At 45.8% G+C, this 22,821-nt stretch overlaps 1 protein-coding gene across 1 annotated transcript in view; it reads right to left on the minus strand.

The window, feature by feature from the left end:
* Positions 1-22,821, minus strand: part of FNDC1 (fibronectin type III domain containing 1) — a 105,627-nt gene that overhangs the window by 42,551 nt on the left and 40,255 nt on the right. The window contains exons 5-11 of the mRNA XM_019412698.2: positions 17,867-18,073; positions 12,376-12,474; positions 10,703-10,820; positions 8,212-8,399; positions 7,221-7,328; positions 4,102-4,290; positions 127-2,709 (exon numbers count right to left, since the gene is read on the minus strand). Of these exons, the coding sequence (XP_019268243.2) occupies positions 127-2,709; positions 4,102-4,290; positions 7,221-7,328; positions 8,212-8,399; positions 10,703-10,820; positions 12,376-12,474; positions 17,867-18,073 (3,492 nt within the window). The remainder of the gene's footprint in view (positions 1-126; positions 2,710-4,101; positions 4,291-7,220; positions 7,329-8,211; positions 8,400-10,702; positions 10,821-12,375; positions 12,475-17,866; positions 18,074-22,821) is intronic.

The raw sequence follows: 22,821 nt of genomic DNA on the forward strand, positions 1-22,821 counted from the left end.
TGCAAAGCCCTTAGCACGGTGCGGGGGCACAGTGGACACTCAGTAAGGTAAAATGAAAGCCTCTCAAGAATTGCTAGGAACGCTACTGAGAGCCACAATGAGAATGTTCAGTTAAAAGCACATTACCTGGCCTGGTAGGGGACCTCACGGGCTGGCGGGCCAGAGGGTTCCGGAACCTGGAGTTCATCATGCGCTGGCGCAAGGAGAGCATGGGGGTGGTGGCAGTATAGGCCGGAGGGGCGTGGGTGGTGAATCGCACCCGGGCGGTGGGGCCTGCGGTGGCTGGGCTGCGGTGGGGGGGTCGGGGCGGGAGGTGTGGGGCTCTCGGGGGGCTGCCTGGAGGGGGAGGACGCTGCACTGGAGTGTCGTTCTCGTCCTGGGGGGAGCTCACCCTGGGAGGCGCGGGCACAACGAGGGGCTCAGTCTTGTCCTTAGCGCTGTTCCCATCTGCGTATTTGCCGCCCCTGGGGCTGGAGGAGGAGGGCCACTTTAGAACAGAGGAAGACAGAGGGTCCTTGTCCTTTGCTCCTTTAAAAAACATCGCGTCTTCGTCGTCCTCCTCTGCCGAGACGGACTGCTGAGATTTAGACGGCAGGGGCTGGCGTTTGGACGGGGAGGCTGGGTCCTTCTTCCCCACAGCCTGGGTCCCCAACCGGCCCGGGCCCCTGGGGCGGGCGAGGGGGTGGGGGCGGGGGCTGCCGGGCCTTGGCGGGGAGACCGGGGGTCTGCGGAGGTGACTGTCGCCCGCGCCTCCTGCCTGAGCCTCCAGCTGGCTGTGCTTGGGAAGGGACGCGGTGGCCTCCCTGGCCCGGGCCGCTGCTTCTGCGCCGTCGTGGGGGGTTCCGCCAGATCGGCCCTGGGAATCCTCGTTGCGATTGTGGGGAGACGTGGGGAGCACCCCTCGGGAGTTGGCCGTGTGAGGGGACTGACTGTCTCTGGCCGCGTAGGGGTCCGAGAAAGAGGCGCTTTCCTGCGCCGCGGGGTGGGGACGCTCGGGCTGGGGGTTGGCCGGCAGACGCCCCATCTCCTTGTTCTGGGGACCACGGGGCTGTGGCTGCGCCACGGAGACCTCGGAGGAAGGCACGCTGGCCCCGGGGTGGTGCTGTGACCGCCGAGCGGGGGCCAGTTGCGCTTTGGGGTAGCCGCGCTCCACAGCCACTTCTGTGCTCTGCTGAACATCCTGCGCCTTGGGGGGCAGGGCTTTGCCCTGAGGATGGGCACCTGCCACAGGGCCCGCGGACTTGGGGTTCTCCGCCAGGGGCTCCTTCCGCTGAGCGCTCACCCCTCTCTGCGGGCTTCTTCTGAGGTGATCCACACCCAGGGAGGAAGGCTGCCTGGAGGAGGAGGACACGTGGTCGTGTACCACGGTGGCGGGAAGCGGCTTCTCGTCTTCTGCTTCACTCTCCGCGCCGTCTCTGTGGATACTCGAGCCGGGCGTATGGTCAGCAGCTGACTGAGAATTCACCCTGGAGTGAACTCGGGGGGACACGGTGGACGGTGGGGAGCTGGAGGGATGCAGCCGGAGTCCTCGGCCGCTGCCAAACCGGCTCGGATATCTCGTGTGGGCAGCAAAGGGCTTGTTTCTGAACAAACTGAAATGTCCAGAGACAGGCGGACCCGCTGGCAGCCGGGCCCGGGACGTGGGAGCCGTGGCCTCAGCCTGCCTGCCTTTCTCTTCTGTATCACTGTCACCAGCACCATCAGAGGCATCTCCTCCTTCAGAGGCCTGTGTCCTTGAGGAGACACCAGAAGACGAGGACGACTTGGACTGTGATGGCGCACTGGACTTGGTACCTGGGGTGTCGTGCCCAGCCTTCCAGCCCCTGGACAGTGGAGCTCCGGGGTGTGGTTCAGGAGGCAAAACCCGAGATGACCCTCCCTGGGGAGGAGAAAGTTTGGAGGGTGGGACTGAAGCATCTGAATTTTCCTCCCTATCCCCCAAATGGGGTGCCCTCCGAGCGGGCAAGGCTGGTTTTGTGCCGTGGTGCGCAGGGCTCCTGTCCCGCAGGGCGCTGGAGGGGGCCTGGCGGCTGGGCCACACGGCTGGCCGAGCGTGGGTGGGGCTCTTGGGAGGCGGCCGCTGGGAAGCGGTGTCCTTGGGGGCCGGGGAGCCTGCGGCTGGCTCTTCCTCCTCTTGGCCCACCGAGTCATTGTCAGCAGAGCTGGAGGGCAGCTTGGGGAAGGGCCCCCCTGAAGGGCGGTGAGGGCTGCCCTCAGTGGGCGTGTGGGGTGCAGACGAGGCTGGCGTGGAAGGGGAGGCCCCTGGACGAGGGTAGGGAGCCTTGTCTACACTTTCCTTTCGGGGCAGCGCTAGTGTGTGAGCTCTGGCTGGAGTCCTTCCAGGAGCAAGGGCTGGGGGGACAGATCTACTAGGTGGCCTCTGCTGTGGCTTCTGGTCTTGAGTCTCTGAGGACGCGGTTGGTGGGTCTCCCCGAGAATCCAGCTCCTCCTCGCCGGTGATTTCTGTCGACTGAAGATCTAAAACTTCAGTCTTCTTGGAGTGAACCTGGGGTTTCCTGGGCACCCCACCGTTAGCCAATATTTTGTTCTTCAAGTCAAGAAGAGGGTTCTTGACATTTCTGCCTCGGGGAGAAACAGGCAAATGAGTGTGTTTTGAGGAAGTGGGAGCTTTGGGAGACATCTCTGGCTTTTCAGGCTTCCAGTTATCCTCTGCGTGGGTTTTCTGCACATCGGACACGCCAGAACCAGCTATAATAGATTTCAAAGATTTTGCCGTCAAAAAAGATTTGAAAGCTGTGCCACATGCGGTGAGTATTTAACATGGCCGTGTGAAGGCATTTATAATTAGTCATTATAATTTCTCATTCTTTAGACATTGGACACATTTTCCACATTATGGCAATCTCTCCTAAACACCTCTTTTGTTTTAAGTAAAGACATAGTAGTCCTAGCAAATTGTATTACATTTCTAGAAATTGAATCAAGTTATGTCACAGCTTATTATTGCAGGCATTTTGAAAGGAGTACTTTCAAGTAATCCATTGATTTTGGCAATGCAAAATCTTATGTAGGATTTTCTTAACATAACTGTCAGGATATTACAGATGTATTACAGCCACTCTTAGCGATGTAGGCAAGAAATACACATAAGCTTGGTACAAAATGTTGAATGATCTACACTCAAGACCAAATGGGGATGTGCTGTGTGTGATGTGCAGGGGGAGGGTGAGCAACAAATTTGTAATTTTTGAGACATTACAAAGTGTTCCCTATTCCCCGCCCCTAACATGCGGGTACTTGCTTCCTCCTTCTTACTTAAAATCCCTTTAATAATAGATATGTTTGCAATCTCAAAATAAGGCCTAAACTAAAAAGGCTCCTCGTGTAGGCAAAACATTATATGACATGTACCCTACAATTTACCCTTTCTTGAGAGCAGGGTTGAATGTAGGAAGGGATGCGGGGAGAGAAGGAGAATTCATATGGCAATGGAGGACCCGGAGGGAGCAAACCTCATCCATTTCACTTTTTCCAGCACAGAATGGTTGAATATTACAGTATACACTGTGGAGCCATCCTGACATCACACAGTGAAGGAGACAGCTACCGATATCGGGTGTCAATACGGGGAAACAGAAAAGAAAATACAGTCCAAAAATGCCTCACTCCAATTTTGGATTTTATTAATTTTCAGAGTGGTCAGACACACAAGGTACTTAAAATTCTTCCCACTAAAGCTGCACTCCAAAATAATGGAACATAAACTAAAAATTTTCAGTGCTATTTAGAAATTGAGGAGAGCTAACACATAAAAATGTCACATCACACCTGCAAAAGTGTTCTTCCCCTGTCATCACAAGCCCTAAATTATACAGTGATATGAGGTTAATCACATAATTAATACGTTCGTGTTATTGTAATATTGTAATAGCAATTCATGTTACTAGCAATCAATAATATTTTAGTCTCTGGGGAGACTAATTTCTAAAGGAACAACAAAGACATTTGAGAAATCAATAGGCAAATTTAGCCCCCCAAATCATCAACAGAGCAGCACTAAACCCAAGGGCATGATTCAAAGTAACACACCACAGTTAGCAGTAATGAAGAGAGAGAGAGGCACAGACACACAGTGCTTACTTGTTGGCATAGCGACAATGAAGGCTTTGGAGTGAGGCCCCAGTCCTCTCCTGTTTGCGGCCCGGATTTTGAAAAGATAGCGTTCCCCAGGCTGCAGACCATCCACTAGGGCAGAAGTAGTCTCTCCAGGATAGGTGAGGGACTTTGCTCCAAATGGTTTGAGAGCCGGGGCGTATGAAAGAATGTATTCTGAAATGATTTGGCAGACGGTTGGAAGGAGGAAACTGAAAACAGTCCTGTGTCCAGCAGACAGACTGTATGGGCAGGATGAATTAGAACGTGCATTACTAAAATTAATACTCCAGCAATGCACGCCGAGTCAGCAGCTGGAGCATAAAGACAGTGGAAGGTGAACTAGCGTTCATTCGGGCTACCAGACAGGGTCATGGAGGGTTCAGCAGGCAATTTTCCATTTTTAGCAAATTAAACACATGGAACCCAGGAGGCCAGTCTTCGTACAACTTACCCAAACTATTTACGCTGCGATGGGACTTTTTCTTCATTGTGCTTTTTGCTAACTTACTATGTCACATTAATATACCCTGAGTAGAAGCAGCCATGGGAGAAATGACAACTGTAGGAACTGAGTCTCAACTGCTCCCACCTTTAACAGCCTCAGTGTGTTCGTTTGAGCTATTTTTATTTGCGTCTTAGGCCAGATAAATTCTATACTTGGAGCAGAATTCCTTTGTAGGAATTACAGTCTTAACTCAATATAAGGGCATTTCGCAGTATTTAATACTATGGGGAAAAGTTGCTAGTTCATAGATTTATGTGATGTCTAATGTTTCCATCTTGAATCAGTGATATTTATAGACACGTACAAACATGTAATGTCCTTAAACTTTGAAAATCAGAGCAAATTCAGTCCAAGGAACTAATATATCTCTATGCTTATGTGGAAATACTATAACGTAAAGAAGCCATGTTTTAAAGCAGAATTTCCACCCTCAACTAAAAACTGTCAGGTCTGTTTTCCTCCCAGTGAACTCATCACATTAATGGGAGGATGCACTAACCACAAAAAATAATTGGAATCACAGAAAAGCTAAGCGACTGTCATACTATCTACATTCTACGTAGAGGAGCACAGAAGACCTTTTCTTTTCCCTGAGATCTAATCTTTAAAAAGTATGTTAATTAAAAAACTTCAACCGAAAATACTTTTGTAGCATTTGTCCAGAAAAAAAAAAAAAACAAAAAAAAACACCCAAACATTCTTTTCTCTTTGAAAATGAGCAAACTAGTCATTTGTGGTGGTCACAAGTAAGAACTAAAAGAACCCACTGCTATAAAATATCGTCATACAGATTTTTTTTATGAATTCAATTCATCTGGAAAAAATGTAACCATGTCGAAGTATATTCTTCTATTATGTTTTCTATTTCTCATACATATAAATTCCCCAGTGTAATTATGAATTTTCAGTCCCACCACCACACCTTTATTAAAACCACCTAACAGGGTTAAGATACATGAGTTCTTTTGGACACAAAAACTCGGTAGCTATTATTATTTCTGAAAATATTTCATTGACTACGAGGGAGCTTCATTTGCCAAAGAGCTATAAATATAAACTAAGATGTGGGAGAGGGAAAGAAAACAAATAAGTAGCATGGTAATAAAGTCATGAAAAGAGGAACAATTGACATTTTTTTTTTATAACTAACAAAAGTAGTCAGCCAAAAAACGTATTTACGCAATTTTCACAATCCTTTTCAGCATCACAACAATAATACAGCCAAAGCTCAAACTGTCATAAAAAGGATGATTAAAAGGGCCAACCTTCTTCTCTTCATTTGCTTCTGATTTATTCCACTGGAAAAAAAAATGAGCAAGAACAGTATAATATATTCTTTAAAAACTGCAAAGTGAGAAAGCAGTAAGTTTAGAAACTACTGCCCCACATCTACCTTCCTTAACTTCTATTTGTCCCACGGACAACCTTACAGGTCCGCAAAGACAACTTACAGTTGTATACAAGAGAACTTTTCAGTTTTTTAATTAAATCCTCAAAGGAGATTAGCAATAACTGTCTCTATTTCTTTAAGCTTACACAAACTTGTCAGAGTATTCTGGACATAGACTTAAGTTGTCTTCTAAAATCAAATAACAATAAAACGTACCCTTAGGGTGCATTTATACAGGCACTGTCAAGGGGGAATCTCCATATAGCCTTTTAAAATATCTCCAAACAGACTTCCGAAAGGTTCTTAAATATTTTTACATTAAAAAGAAGTGATTTGTGGGATGCCTGGGTGGCTCAGTCTGTTAAGCGGTTGGACTCTTGATTCCAGCTCAGGTCATGATCTCTAGGTTTGTGAGTTTGAGCCCTACATTGGGCTCTGCACTGACAGTGTGGAACCTGCCTCGGATTCTCTCTCTCTCCCTCTCTCTCTGTCCATATCCCGCTCGTGCTCTCTCTCTCCAAATAAATTTAAAAAAAAAAAAAGAAAGAAAAAAGAAATGATTTGTGCTTTCTTTAACACTGTCAACAATTTTTTAAATTTAACTAGTTGTGAATATTTTATTCTATTTTCTTTTCATCTTCTGTGTTTTTTTCTAAGGTCATAGTTTATTGTTCCTCAACCAAAAAAAAAATAATAATAATTAAAAAGGCTGAAAAATAGGAAAAAATCCATTTTTTAATTTTATTTCATTACTTGATTTTCAAACCCATTAAGTATTTATGGTCTCATTCAAGACATTTGTGGTCCCACAGGGCTCCAACTCACTTCTACGTTCCATGATCTTCCTGGTACAATGAAAAGACCCCTAGCATGAAACACAAGGTGTGGCTTATATGGATAAAGGTTACGCTGTCACACACACACAATCAAAAACATCCCTCCTGATAGCAGCACCAAATTCCCTGTGGATAGGGAAGATGGAAAGTCATCTTCACGACAACCTGGACCTTCCTGACAATGAAAACCCTGCATGAAATACCCTTGTCCATTGGGTTAGCGCCCCACAAGCGTACGCTGTTCCCTATTGCTTTTCCAGCCACTGATCCTGCTATTATTAGAACTGGTGTTCATCAGAGTCAACGGACACATCTCTGTTTGGAGTACTTTGCTGCGGTGTGCACCTTACACCTTAAATAATGAGGTGCCTACCTTTCACTTTCCCTTCGGTCTCAGGCAGTGCATCCCAAGCGACAGTGACAGCTGTAGATTTGCCATTGACTGGCCAGACGTTCAAGTTTTCAGGAGCTGTTGTAGGAGCTACAAAAGAACAGGGACCCAAGGTTTAAAAATGCCCTTATGGATATTCTACAAGTATATGACATGTGGTCCTACATATAGATTTTTCACTGAAGCAATACTGTGTTAATTTTTATTATACACGAGAGAAAAATCTACACTCTCATTACTCTTAGTGTAATACAGTGATTTATGTCAGTGCTACCAACTTATGTAGTGAGTTTAGACTTATCTAGGGAAATGCTTTTAGAATTTCAGAATTCCTCTCATTGCTGAATATTGAAATATATAAAGAAGACTAAAATCCAGTTCAAACTTCTTTCTCATAAAGCTTTTAAAGACATAGTTTTAAAAAATAATTGATACAGAGCAAAATTTTCCCCCAGGATCAAACACAACCTCAGCCTTAGGAAGGAAGAGTCTCTCCTACCCTCCAGAGCCAGGCATTACCCAGGAGCATTCACGCAGAAGTGGTGATTCCTAATTATTCTCTATCCTAGGATGTAATGTGCTCCACATGTCAGATTAACACGCTAATGCAAATGGCCAGTGAAGGATAAAACACAGATCCAAGGGAACAGTTCCTGAACTTCTTTGCATTCGTACATAGAAACACTTCCAAGATTTCGGAGTAATGTTACTTTAAAAACTGCCTCTGCTGGGGCGTCTGGGTGGCTCAGTCGGTTAAGCATCCAAATTTGGCTCAGGTCATGATTTCATGGCTCGTGGGTTCCAGCCCTGCGTCGGGCTCTGTGCTGACAGCTCAGAGCCTAGAGCCTGTGTTGGACTCTGTGTCTCCCTCTCTCTCTGCCCCTCCCCCGTTGGTGCGCTCTCTTGGTCTCTCTCTCTCTCTCTCTCTCTCTCTCTCTCTCTCTCTCTCTCTCTCTCTGTTTTAAATACAGACCAGATTCTGGTGTTCTCTGGAAGACAGATGTACTCCATTTGCCGTCTCTTTCACCCTGTGAAATACGGACTGCGAATTCATACATGGTGTCTGGAATCAGGTTCTCAACCAACACGCGTCTGTTCGAGGTCTGCTTGTGATCCCACCTTGCTGATTCCCCCTTTTCTCGATAGCGCACGGTGTACTGTCTGTAAGAAAACACAAGGCAGCCACACACCCATCTGACCAATTCCCTGCAACTGAACGCTAGATTCATTGCTATTTTTCCTTCCCCATAAGTAATGACTTCTGGAGGTAAGCAGAGAAATCAAAGAGGAGAAAAATCTAAAGTTTTGACTATGTTATTAAGTCAGAGAATTTACTCTTAAGTTCCAGGGAAAGGTGTCTAAAGTAGGCCAAGAAAGATGGAGATTAGTGTCTTACAGATCAAAAGATCGAGCAGAGATTCAGAAGGGAAGAGACAGAAGGGGGACAGCTTTGACCAGGCAAGTGCCTTATGAGAGATGTGTGAGTGTGAATGTGTGTGTGTGTGTGTGTGTGTGTGTGGTGTGGAAAGGGCAATATTAAGAACTGGAACAGGGGCACGTGGGTGGCTCAGTCAGTTAAGCGTCTGACTTCAGCTCCGGTCATGATGTTGTGGCTCATGGGTTCGAGCCCCGTGTCAGGCTCTGTGCTGACAGCTCAGAGACTGGAGCCTGCTTCGAATTCTGTGTCTCCCTCTCTCTCTGCCCCTCCCTCATTCATGCTCTGTCTCTGTCTCAAAAATAAATAAACGTTAAAAAAATTTTTTTTTTAAAAACTGGAACAGCCCAAGGTATCTTGGTTCTCCAGAAAAGAAAGACAAGAAGATCCATTTCATGCCAAAGCAGTTATCTATAGTTTCAGGAGGAAAGACAACGTGTGGTTTTGAGTAGACTTATCATTATGAGAAGGAGCAAAACTATGTAATAAACACAGCAGGATAGAGGAGCTTATAAAAGGAGCTCTACTGTGTGATTATCACAGAGAGAAATGGTGTGGGCAAACAGGGTGTAACAATGTCAGGCAGAAGGCATCCTCAACATTCTGAGAGTTGCAAATGCCACTTAGTTTCTTCCTTTTTCAAGAAATTTTCTTTGCAGCCACTTTGCGGTAGAAAGCATGTGAAACATTAAAAAGGGGCCATTCATTATATTTAATAAGTGAAGACTTCAGTTTCAGACACAGCCCACCAATTAATATAAGAGTCCTGCTAAGAAAACTGAAGCCCTCTTTTGTTTTCATCAAGATGTTAGAAATCAAAGTCCAGTGGTAATCAGGAACACTTTGTATTGGGAGAGGCCAAATGGCTAAGGAGAGAATCACTAGACCCTTCTGAGGTCCTTCAAAAGAAGCAGATTTCTTTCTTTTTCTTTCTTTCTTTCTTTCTTTCTTTCTTTCTTTCTTTCTTTCTTCCTTCCTTCCTCTTCTTTCTTCTTTCTTTTCTTTCTTTCTTTCTTTCTTTCTTTCTTTCTTTCTTTCTTTCTTTCTCTTTCTTTCTTTCACTAACAGTGACAGAAACTATATCTAATACAAATAATGTATATATATATATATATATATATATATATATATATATACACATATATACACACACACATATATTATATGTATATAATCTCAGCATTCAATTCCATTCATTTTTTTAAAAGGACATTCACTCTTCCTGGTCGTAGATAGGTTCAAAAATTAATACACAGTGCCCTGGTGGCTACCAAATCTTTGGCTTTCTCTTGGTAATATTAATTATTCAGTCATTTAACACATAAAATTTTGATGGCTATATTAATCTACCAGTAACATGAAATGCTGTTCACCAGTGGCTTTTTTTAACATAGAAATTATTTTAACCTTATGATTGGTTTTTCTTCTACTGCTATTGCAAATCAGTATAAAAATCTGAAGAGCATAACATCGTGGCTTAAGAGACAAAACAGTTGTCTTTTGCTATACACAAATGAGCTGGACATTAAGAAATTCAGTGTCTGAAGAATGTCTAAAGAAGAACTACAGTGTGCAAGGCATTTGACAAATGTCCACCTCTCTGTGTAAAAATCCTTGCTCCTGCCAACCTTTCCTGGGTAATGGGAGGGACGGGAAGACTCCTTCTAAGATGGGCCCACATCCTCTGCACAACTAGATCGTAAGGAGACAAAGCAAAACACAAATGGGGCAAAGGAAGAGATGGAATCGAGGGAATTTCCAGACACAAGATAAAACTCTGAGCAAGTGAGAGGCGAGGTCCTCCTGTGTGCATTACACACGAGGCCATGATAGCATCTGATCTGTGGGAAGTGTGTGACCACACTCGAGACTAGCTGGACTGCCAGAGAATAGTTGATCATTCAGCTATGGGAAGAGGCCATCATCCATGTATGTCAGAAGATACAGTCATTCAAATAAACACAGGTCTTTTGAGCACCAGAAAAACCACATCTCTCATACCTAAAGGCAAAGAAATAAGGAAAAGTACCTTGATGCAACAACTTTCTTCTGTTTTTCCAAAACAGGATCCACCCAGGCTACAAGCACAGATTGGGATGACATGACCCGGACGTTGATGTCTTCAGGCACATCCAGGTCATCCTCTTCTGGAATGACAAGGGGCAACCTTAGAGGCTGTCTCTACAACAGGCTCTGCCCCGAGTTCCTCTGGCCCCCCAGGGTTCATTAATCACGCTGTACAATTTTTAAATTGTTTATGCTTAATGTAGATAAACTAAAATCTCCACTCTTGTCCTTCTCACACACAGTCTAAGAAATGGGCAGTTCACTTGAAAAGCTGCCCAATCCAGCTGACATATAGCACAGTACAAAAGGGATGCTTTGCCCTGGTCCACAATTCTCCAAGCAACTCAGTGTTTTCTTAACACATACTGTAAGTTTCTGGGAAATCACACAATCTTTACAGGAAGCAAAAGTTTTGGAGGAGAAAAGGTCAAGCCAGAGCATTTCCTTGGCGATCATGGCATGAAACAAAATTCTGGCTCAAACAACTGCACAAATCACACTGGGTTCCATGTCCTCGCATTTTAGAAAATGTGGTTTCAAGACAGATTAAGAGCTACACTCAGACATAAAATAGATTTCAGTTGCAGATTTCCAGTGGAATACATTATAGTCACGAAGCCTGTTCTTCATGAAGTTCTGTTCAATCTCTACCATAAATGAAGATCAAGAGGTTTCAATTTTGCTTTTTAGTCTCTTGGGGTTTTGTTTATTTTGTTTTTTCTTTTCACCTTTAAGGGATGGTGTTTCAAAAGGATGTGGCTTATGCTACAAATAGGGGAAGGTGGAAATAATTAGCCTGTTAGAAAAGCAATGGAGACACTTCTTCTATAGCAACAAATAATGAAAAATAAAAGTGCCACATCGTGTATTTGAGGCTTCTGTTACACAGTGTAAGCAATCATAATCATCACAGATATAAAATTATAATACATATATTATACATAGTATATTCTATTACTGTATTATACATAGTAATAGAATGTCTATTCCACAATATACTATTGAAATCACAAATAAATTGTGAATTCATGAAAATAATCATGCTATAGGTTTGCCTCTTTAAGTTAAGGCACAGGATCCAGAATAGGTATGTGTAATTTCTTAGTATGTGAGTAATATTAAAAACCACCTGTGAATGGACGTAGGAAAAAAGCCTCTGTTGGTAAATGACCAATGATCAGGCTATGAGATAGCCTCTACTACCTTTTCTTCCTCTTCTCAATGCTGTGTTTCGGTGGTTTTAGCTGAAATGAAGCATGAGTACAGATCTTGCACACCGCCCCCTCCACACCTACTCCTACTCCTCTCTGTTCACAGTCTGACCCCAAGGGCCACCGATGTTAGATCAGACTGGATCCTTAAGTGGAACAAACGATTGGCTGCTTCTATCACGGCAAATTTGCCGCACAGAGAAGCCATTCAAAATACACAAAGAAATATGCTTCATTGGAAGAACTCTGTGGGCTCTGAGTATAAAAGAAATACACTTCTGTCTGAAATGTGGCCGAGCCAGCCCTGTTGTTTCCTTCCTACTGAATGACACCCAGTTAATTTGTCACTTAGCCAGCATCATTTGGAAACAAGACCTCATTCACACAGACCATGACTTGAGCAGGTGTGTCCTTGGAAACATACCTGAAATCTTCCGTTTCGTTAGGGCAGCCCTGTAGACAGGCTGACTCTGCCCCTGTGAGTTCATGGACTGCAGGGAGACCACATACACCGACTCCGAGGCTGTGGACCAACCGGCAAGGGATGAGGCTCTGCACTTGGCTTTCCGGAACGCACACCCTCATTGTCTGCGTCTCCCACCCCTACCACCAATCTTGGCTTTCTGGGGGCATTCCAATTTCTTCTAGACAATTAAAGATGAGACCAAGAACTGTAAGAACTAGGCTCAAGAAGAACACTATTATGTTAGAAAATGTGGGAGTGACGGTTACCTATAATTCTTGAGAAGTAGGTTTCTATCTCACCAAAATTGAAGAAAGATGAGCAATGTTTAAAAAAGAAAAGAATAGTATATTTTACCCACAGAAATCCCTCAATTTCTTTTTTACCTCCAAAATAGAAAGAGGGGTCACTCTGTTTCTGTCATCGAAAAGAAGGAAGCAAGACAAAAACAGTGAGTGTATCCGATTAGCAGTCCAGAGAGCATGCTGGGCCCTTAGAAACCAACATCCTCAGACTTGAGTCTCCAAAGATTTATTAAGAGCAAGTGTAAGAGTTTAAACATACCCTTTATTTCTGGATTGTTCTTTAAGTTAGGTCCCGCCACCCCACTCCCCTAATTGGACATTGGGTCCACTAGCATCCAACTGAATCTAAACTTGAAAACTTTATTTGGGAAAAAATACAATGATGAAATAAAACTTGTAACTCTCAAGCACCTTGGAACCATAGAGTCTGGGACCCAGATGAAGTCTTCATTCAGTCTTCCAATGTGACCTTCTTGTTTTATAAATAAGGACATAAAGCCATGAAAAAAATTGGTTGACTTGCCCAAAGCCACGCCCCTAAGAAGGACTCAAAGTTGTCTCCAAAACCAGAGTTGCTAATGCCTAACTCCAGGCTCTTCCGACCAAGCTTCCTGTAGCAGCCTTGATCAGCCCAAGAGTAAAAATGAGGCAATTTGATATATTTCTAGTGCAGACAACAATCTTATCAGGTAATACCTAAGCAAATTAGCAGAAGGGACACTGAGATCCTAACAGAAACCTGTAACACTAGAGGTCTGCTTTCAGGGATTGCAAAGTTTCACAGCAAGGGGAGAACAAACGTTTTGTTTTTACAAACAATATGTCAGTTAAACATAAAAGGAGACCAGTGTTCAAAAACCTCACGTGGAGAAACCTACTTATGTAAACTAAACTGCTGTAGACTAATCACATTTCAGGGAAAGGGGACAATGTTTGACAATCTTTGAGCACCCCCACTCTCCCTCCCCTTCTCCTCCTTCTTCTTCTTCTTCTTCTTCTTCTTCTTCTTCTTCTTCTTCTCTCTCTCTCTCTATATATATATATATATATGTATATATACACACACACATATATATACACATATATATGTATATACAAATATATATATGTATATATACACACATATATACATATACATACATACTTACAGAGAGAGAGAGAGAGCAGGTAAAACTCATGCTGGGATAATAAATTATTATTGAGGCTAAGGCTCTGACATCTTACTCTACCACAGAATTTTGAAATATATGTTTATTAAAAGGGAAGAATCAAGTTTGTAACCCTCGCATTCATAGAGCATCAAACTAAGCTTCCAGAGAGAAGCCCCTTCAGGGGATCAATTTCTTGGTGCTATTGACAAAGGAAGCAGCCCAAGGTCAACAAAGAAAAATTGTGCCATCCAACCTCACAACCCGGGAACACGTATAAATAAACATAAAAAATGTGACCCATCATTTATCAAGAGCCACCAAGAAATGAGTAACTTCCCACAATTGACGTTTTTACATATTTGCGATGTACTTCTTAAAGTTCCGAGACTGTTTTTAATGCCCAGATTCTTGATTTGCAAGCTCTCCACACTAAACTTGGCCCAAGATTATCATGAAGGAAGAGTAAACCGGGACAGCTCACATGTCTGGGTCTGTCTCTGCCATGCTGGACATGTCCCATCAGTTACTCATTTAGTCCTGACAAAAGTTCCATGAGGAAGCTACTCTCACAGTCTCCTTTTCACAGATGAAGAACCAGGATCAGGGGGACAAGGTGACCCACCCAAGGTCATGGACTAGGTGGTCAGTCCAACACCCAAGTTTTACTCCTCTGGGTGAGGAGGGAGCAGGGCCCAGAGCCAAGCACCGGCTACGGAGCAACCAACTCGTTCTTCACAGAAGCAATGAAGCCTCACTGGTATCACAACACACTCCATTCTGTGCCCGATCATTGATAGTCTGGGAATAACATTTCCAAACTGATCCCACCATCACCAGCCCAGTGCCCCCTGGGACCCCAGGCACCCCCGCCCCTCTTCAGAGCCACAGAGCCTGACCTCAGGCATGTGACTCACCAGAAACGCAGGTGTCTGGACTTCGGACTTGTCTGTCCTCACTTCCTGAGGGAGCCCAAACTCACACGCTCCTTCATTACTGCCCCACTCACACGTGAGCTCTGGTGTTTGCTCTGTTCTCTCGCCTCCTTAGCCCGGGGCCACTGTGCCTCCCTGGAGGGGACTTGGCCCCTGAGCCCCTGGTGCCCACCACAGCACTTCCCACCTCCTGTGCCCGCACCTTTGCCTCCACTTGCACGACACTCTGTCCGTTGTCTGTCCCTGCCAGGGACTGTTGGGGCCCCAGAACCCCATGGGTCCTGACACAGAAGATGCCCAGTAAGGTGTTTCGTAAATGACTCGGAAGGCAGGATTTTTGCTGACAGGACCTCAGGCCCACCTTTCCGCAAGTTTCCTTCATGTGTGGCCATGCTCTGCAGGCACCACGCTTTTCATGGCATCTGGCTTATGAACAGAATTAGAATCCTAATTCTGGTAAAAATGAGAACACAGGCATCTCCTAACACAACAGGCCCGCTGCGACATCTCCCCGGGAATTCACGGCATCCTCCCAACCGTGCTGGAGCTAGCGTCCAGGGAGACCTCTTCTTCCTCATGGCAGCCTCTGGGATCATTCACGACGGCAAGTCCAACACATTTTTGTTTGGTGAAAATTCAAAAGCTAACACAGTGTAGCTGAGGCACAGGAGGTCCACACTGCTCATCAGGCTGAGGCCGGAGCCATCCTTGACCTCAGGTCCCACATTTGTTCAAGCTGAAGCAGCAAACAAATCCTTCTTCTGCCCCCAGGTGAGCCAGGGGTCATGACTGAGCAAGTCAAGAGGCAGCAGAACCAGTCAGATGAGACGCTTGTTCACACTGTCCGACGTCTTACTGCGTGGTGTCTGTGAGAGGCTCAGCACAGTGAAAAGTGCCCACTTAAAAAAGGCCCCCTGCAGTCTCAGGAACATAAAAACAGAGACTCCACTCTTCTGCTGATACTCTGGGTAGAATTTGGCCCGTGTCACCAAAACAGCCATTTCACCATGAAGTGCAACTATTCAGGGCAAGAGGTAGGCTCAAGAATGGACGACCAAAGAGTGATTGGGCCTCTAGCTCCAGGCCTCGCTGCTCATACTGAAGCCTCACTAAGCACCCACGGCTCAGACTTGTCCATCTCCTTCTGTGACCCCGTGTGGTGGCCAGTGGCACGGGAGCAGAGGGGTGGCTGGTCATTTTTGTTGGGGAGGTCTGGAGTCTGTATTTCGAGATGGTTTGGATGCTATGCCTGACAGAACACCCACCAGGCTCTTCCAAGAGTCTTCAGCAGGTGGCTGAACAGAGAGCAGTGAGCAGGACGGTGACTTCAGGGCTATTGCAGAAGGGGAATCCAGCCTGGCCTTCCACCGGTGTCTCCACACGGATCAAATCTGCCCCGATCAGTGCCCGCCGTGCAGCCCAGGGGGCCAGGCTTTGAGAGCCTTGAGGAACTCAGAGCTGCCTGTCCAGACTCCACAATATGTGGTCACCGAGCAGAGTGGATTGTCTTCTCGGAGCACCTGAGGCGCCTGGGGCCAGCAGGAGGCTGACTTGTTTCCTCCACCGCCACTGAGCCCCTGACCGCTGTTCATCGCTCCTGTGAGCCTGGCACCCTCCCTCTGGGCTCTCTTCTCCCTTCCTTCTTCCACTCCTCTGTCTTGTCTCACCAGACTCACTTCCCACTACTTGCCTGTCCCTTGTCGTGTCTGACAGAAGACTTGAGTAGGAGCCACGGGCACCACTGCCTTCTCACCAGGGACACTGCTTACGGCACACAGCTCCGTGTCTTCGTGGGCTCCTTTGCCTGGAGTCCACCCTCCCTCCCACCTCCAGCCCATCTCGCGGGTGCTGGAAGCTGAGCGAAGCCTGGCATGCAAGTGAAGAGACCACCAGGTCTCACAGGAGTCTTGTGGGAGGGCCCAATAAATCACACCCCCTTTCTGGCCCGAGTACTGACCCAATTAGGAAATGACTGAGAATAAGTAGTGGGGGGCCAATATACTTATTGCTGGTGCAAATGTGAGAGAACATGGGGTAAGTATTCTGGAATGAACCCTAGAATCACACGGGCCATCCTGCCCAGCAGCCCTGGGCTCTACATGACTTAGGCCTAGAGGAGCTGAGCAGACCATGTGCTCTCTAGAGCCTGGCTTCCCCCCAAGTGGAGGACACACAAAGGGCAACCCACGCTTACCCAACGCCGACCACCAGACTCATCAGGTAAATAAGGGGGCGTGAGGAAAGGGGGAGAAAGGCAGGAGTTTGTAGCATTGCCTCTCTAAAACCATGGCCTGTGCCACTGTCCGGGCCTGTCAGTGAGTAAAGGCAGCAAAGGTCAGGCCTCCACCCAAGCAAGAACAATGCACATATAATCTCTCCACGTTACAGCAGACGTTCCCTCCCATCCACGTTCCGTGGCCAAGGCTTCCTTCCCACAATAAAGGTTTGCAGAGAAGGAGGAAGGCAGGCCTGATATGCAGCCTTCATCAGCAGCCACCACATTTCATCTTGAAAGCACCCAAGTTCCAGTGTCCTCGGATCTAGGACAAAGCTTAAAAGAACATAACGGTGGGGCACCTGGGTGGCTCAGTCAGTTCAGCGTCCAACTCAGGTCATAATCCCGCAGACCGTGAGTTTGAGCTGTGCATCGGGCTCTGGGTGACAGTGTAGAGCCCACTTTGGATCCTTTGTCCCCCTCTTGCCGCTCCTCCCCCACCTGCACTGTCTTTCAAAAATAAATAAAACATTACAAAAAAAAAAAAAAAGGACAAAATGGTGGAAACAGAGACAAGATGAGAAAACCTTAGCTTCCCTCTCACGTCCAGAAAAATGGCCCAACTCAAGGAACTGATGGGCACCTGGAGGGGAGGCCTTGTCCTGCCCCTAATGGAAGGCTGAAAGGGCAGAGGCACGGAGGGCAGACCTTGCAGAGTTCAGTTCGGAAGAATCGCAATACCTGGAAAATGAACGCTATGCCTACCATGTACCTTTCTGTCATGAACGAGCTTCTAAACATTGACAAGATTGCATCGGTCATCAAAACATCAGTTACCATGAAACTCACCCAGCTTTTTAATTTCGTGTGTTCGCTCATCTCTTGTCAGCGGAACATAATTCATCTTCCGGCCACTTTCCCCGTAGCCCAGAAGAAAACCCCGTGATCTGCGTGGACTCTTGGCTCCCGACAGGCGTGGTGCCTTCCACGCAACGGAGAGCCGGTCGTCTGAGGATCGGACACGCACGCGCAAGGGCTTGTTTGGCACTTCCTTTTCTTAAAGAGGACATGACACAGAAATTATTAAACAGTACACCCCTCAGACTTAACCATTGAGTACGTCAAGTCAGTCCAAAGTCTGGCAGCTGTGCTCGAAACCTCCATGTTCGCTAATGCATTCGAGGAGGAACGTATTTCCCCCATGGGTATCGACACTCCACTCACATGCTCCTCCCCGCATTTCGGACGGAGAGGTCTCGAGAACTTCAAGTGGAAACATACCACTGTGGGGCTGCCAGCCAGAAATCTTGGATGTTTTACAACGTCCTTTTTCACCTATTTTGAGTTCTTAAGGCCAAAACTATATATTCTCCGGTGAGAGCTAAAGATCAGTGTAAAAACATAGGAAACGCAATTTGGTGCTATTTCTAACTGTCCTCCAGGAAGCTCTCCTCTCTAAGGCTGAAAAGACAGCCTCTCCTTGTCTTTACGGTTAAACCCCTAAGAGCTAAATACTAACTGGCTTCTGCTTTTTATTGTAATTTCTCTTTCATGGCTGCCTTGCCCCGCCAGGTAAACCCCACTGCTCACCCCAGTCTCCACTCTTTCCTTCTCGTGACATCAATGCCTAGAAATCCTCTTGCTAAATGCCGATCTCAAGAAACGCTCTGACTGTTCACTTTTTTCAAAGCAATGCATTCTGGTGGCCAGTACTTAGTGTTTCGAGTCTTGTTTTTACATCAGTTAAGAGCCGACAAGTTTGGGAACAAGGGTGAGGGGCCCTGGGGAGACCACACCGCCTGTTTCTGACGGTGGGCCACATTCTAGCCCTGCATCAGGATATGGTTAGGCTAATACGTGTCTCTCTGGTTATAGAGGCCAGGTCTTCCCAGGTATTGTTCTTCAACCTACATCAGCCCATTAGTAATTCTAACTAGTGTTTTAGACATTCTTAGCTAAGCAAAGACATAGAAACAGAATCTAATGTCACAAGTTAGTGTGAGTTTCAATAACACAAATAGACACTAGAGATGGTTATTCTAAAAAGCCAGACACATGGCTCCAATGTCTTAAATGTAATCAAAAGGGATATTCTTTTGTACACTAGCTGGAGTTACCTACTCAGTCACTGGGCACCTGCATTCCTAAAGACTACTTAGAGAATATCATGCTATGGTAAAATAAATATTTTGCCCAATATCAAAGTAGTAATTTTTTTTTTATTTGAGAGAGAGAGCATGCATGCAAGCAGGGGAGGGGCAGAGGGAGGGAGGGGGGAAAGAGGGAGAGAGAGAGAGAGAGAGAGAGAGAGAATCTCAAACAGGTTCCATGTTCAGCATGGAGGCTGACGCAGGGCTCGATCCCTGAGATCACGACCTGAGCCAAAATCAAGAGTTGGATGCTCAACCACCTGAGCCACCCAGGTGCCCCTCAAAGTAGTAACTATTAAGATTTTTTGTTTTTAGCCCAATAGTGTAGTCAAGGGACTAACTTTACACAACTTGCAGCCTGGTATCGAGTAACTTTTCCTGGGGTTATACCAAACTGATCTCCGTTTTGTTCCAAGTTAAGAGGTAGGCTCTCAATTTCAAGGACTAGCCTTTATAAAAATTAAGGACCACCAAATGATATGGAAAGACAAATATATTCATTTAAGTAGCTCAAAAGAAAATAATTTGCCAAAACTGTTCAGTACTAATACTCATTAATGGCACAGCATTGATTAACTGTATGAGTTCCGATATTAATCCTATGATTTGTTATTCTTAAGAGTTCCCAGTGGGGATCTCTTACTTCATACCCATAACAATGCGATGTCCCATGTTTCTAGAAAGATCCAGGTTGCCAAAACTTATTAAGTGTTTGAGTTATCCACAGATGACGGTGTCACAGAGGTGGACATGAATTTCTTCATCAGCATGGGTCACTGACAAACAGACGTTGTGTGGGGCTACAGTGAAAAGATTTTTTTTTTACAATACTGAGGAAAATGTCTTATAAAACAACACATATAAAAGCAAAATCTGGATAAGGAACAGCATGTTCAGTCACATTTATCAACAATGACGTTTTGGTTTGTTTTTTAAAGTTAGCAGATCTTGGGGGGACATTCATCAGAACAAAATACATAACCAAGCTTAATTTCTCAGGAATAGCATTCACGTCATTTTCAGATTTGTGCAAAGTGATGAAATAGACTTTACAGGAGCCATAAGCATGGGCATAGAAGTCAAGAAAGAAAATTTTATAGGAAGCAAAACCCTTTGCTTCATTCTGTCTTTACATCTTCTAAGTCATTTTTACCCGTGGGCCTCTAATGCAAACTGTCACCACACACACGAAATTCCACTTTAACAGAAGATCCTCTCATGAGTTAATGACACAGACTCTCTGAGGGTGAACCACCTGAGGTTGGGGTTTGATTTCACAGGATGCCCGGCATTGGGCAGGGATTGGTACTACATTTTTAAAAAGTGTAAAAGGTGAAAATGGTCTCTGCCAACAACATATGATGTTTATTTGACTTTTATAAAAAGTTCATACCTCTTCAAGGGCACTTCTCAGTGATGTGGGGTTGAAAATGACTCTTGCTCAAGCTGCCACAGGCCATTTGCTCCACTTGTTTTTCGGGTGGAAATGACAGGGTCACCACCCAACAGGCAGCACCACCATGGCTGCCACAGTCTGTTTCTCGAGGAGCGGCAGTAAACAGGACAGATGTCCGTGGTGCTGTTATCAATTTGACTGTTCTCAGTGTTACTCACCCACCCCGAGCTCTTGGTCTAAAGCCCTCTGCGGCCTACAGTGATGCTCCTACCACTGCAGAAAGCAACACGTCAGCACGGGAGTTCTGGGATGATGTCCAGCAAAATGGGCAAATGTACTGAAAACACACACATGGGTCTTACAGGAGTCAGCTAAAAAATAAATTATTGGACAGAGAATGGTTGTTCCCTGCCCTGGAGCTCTGCTCCAGGCCTGGGACGCTTCCAGCCGTGTCCCATGTGCTACGGTGGAAGGTGTTCCCGGGGGGTGCACTGTCACTGCTGGGCCTTGGGGAACGTGGCGGGTCTCTGCCCCAGACAAATAACCCCCGACACTCAACAGTAAAATACTGACAAAACAGTAACAAGGAAAAGTGACAGAGTCCCTGAGGAGGAGGAAGGGGTAAGGTTCCAAGGACAAGGAGTTCAGTCTCAGACGGCACAAGTTTGTTGCCTGAGGTGCCTGGGGCTCTGTCTTGACCCACGCGAGGCCCGCTAACTATCCACCACACTGCCCAGTGGCAAAGACAGTGGCTGCCCCCTCAGATCGTATGGGCTTTCACCCCCGGCTCCGACCTGCTGTCCGACCTGTCCGCACCAGGGCTGGGGAAGGAGGCTGAGCCTGCTGTACAAGGAACTCAGGGGAAAACAGGGAACGGGGCTGAGGCTAGCCCCAACCACCAACCACAGGGCTGAGCCTAGCCCCAACCACCAACCACACTGCCTACTGTATACAGACCTTCACAGTTTATCCCAAGCCCTCACATGGTTTATTTTAATTGTCCTTACAAGAGCTTCCAAGTAAGTAGGACAGACATCATAATCCCTGAGAGAAAACTGATGTTCAAAGAGATGAAGTTGCTGACCCAAGGCCGCACAGCTACCGAGTGCCCAGTGGAGACCCGAATTCAACCACTGCAGGCTGAGTTCCAGTCTTGTCTAACTAGACGCCTCCCCTTTACGTTCTCCCCTCACCCCATATGCCACCTCGGCAACCACCTAACCTCGTCTGCCAATGAATGAATGTCAAACAAGGTTCAGAACTGAACAGGCCGTCTTCAGGGTATGAGTATAATGCCTCGTACAGTGGGCACTAAGAGTGTGTGTGTGGGCACGCGCACGTGTGTGTGTGCGTGTATGTGGGCGTGCGTGTGTTTCAACGGACCAGACAGTATACCGAGCAGGTAACAAACAAACAAGAGAAGGCCTCTCACCAAAGATTGCCCTGAGAACTGTTCCCACACCACACAGACGTTCCAGACTCTGAAAACCACAGAGTAAGGTGAAAATGCCCCCCTCAACACAGCCCTCCATTTTTCTAATCTTGGTTTTAGAAACGCCAGCTATAATTTTTTTTTCAGGTATTTTGAAAATTTCTTTAATATGCTGGGTCCTTCACACCATCAAACATCTTTCATAGATCTTTTAAAGATCATCTGGTAACTCTCTTTTAAGCTGATGCACACATTAAAAAAAAAACAAAACTATCCGTATGGTTCACATTTACTTGCAATGACACTATTTCGGTGTCTTCTCTAAGCTGTATGTGATAGCTTCACAGAAGCCCTGTGAAATTTTTCTAATAAATCTCTGTAAGTCTTTTATCTTGAAAACAGGAAGTCACAATTGCCACGGGTAATCCCGTTCACATTGACCAGTGCAGAGTGTATTTTAACCTTGGCGGGACACAATCCCTCCCTTGCTCCTGGTACAAAATAATCAGGTAGATCTTACTCAGAACTGGTCAATAACAGAAGACCTGTGGCGATTAATTACACACTATCTACCTGGCAGGTCAACTGGGGACAACAATTACCATCTGGATTATAGCAGACCTCAGAAAGTCAAACAGGATTAGGACATCGCTCCTGACCTGTACTGCCAGCTACACCAATTGGCAAATATTCTGAAATTACATGGACTCAGAATCTGCTCTTGATGCAAAGAAAAAAACTTAAAAAACCAACGTGATGCTCTGCCCATCTACAATTCAAAGCTAGTTAAACATGGTTGCTTCTGAATTGGGTTTCCACAGACTCT

Source organism: Panthera pardus, unplaced genomic scaffold (genome assembly GCF_024362965.1).
Source record: "Panthera pardus isolate Hobbes unplaced genomic scaffold, ASM2436296v1 HiC_scaffold_17, whole genome shotgun sequence".
Classification (NCBI taxonomy): Eukaryota; Metazoa; Chordata; class Mammalia; order Carnivora; family Felidae; genus Panthera; species Panthera pardus.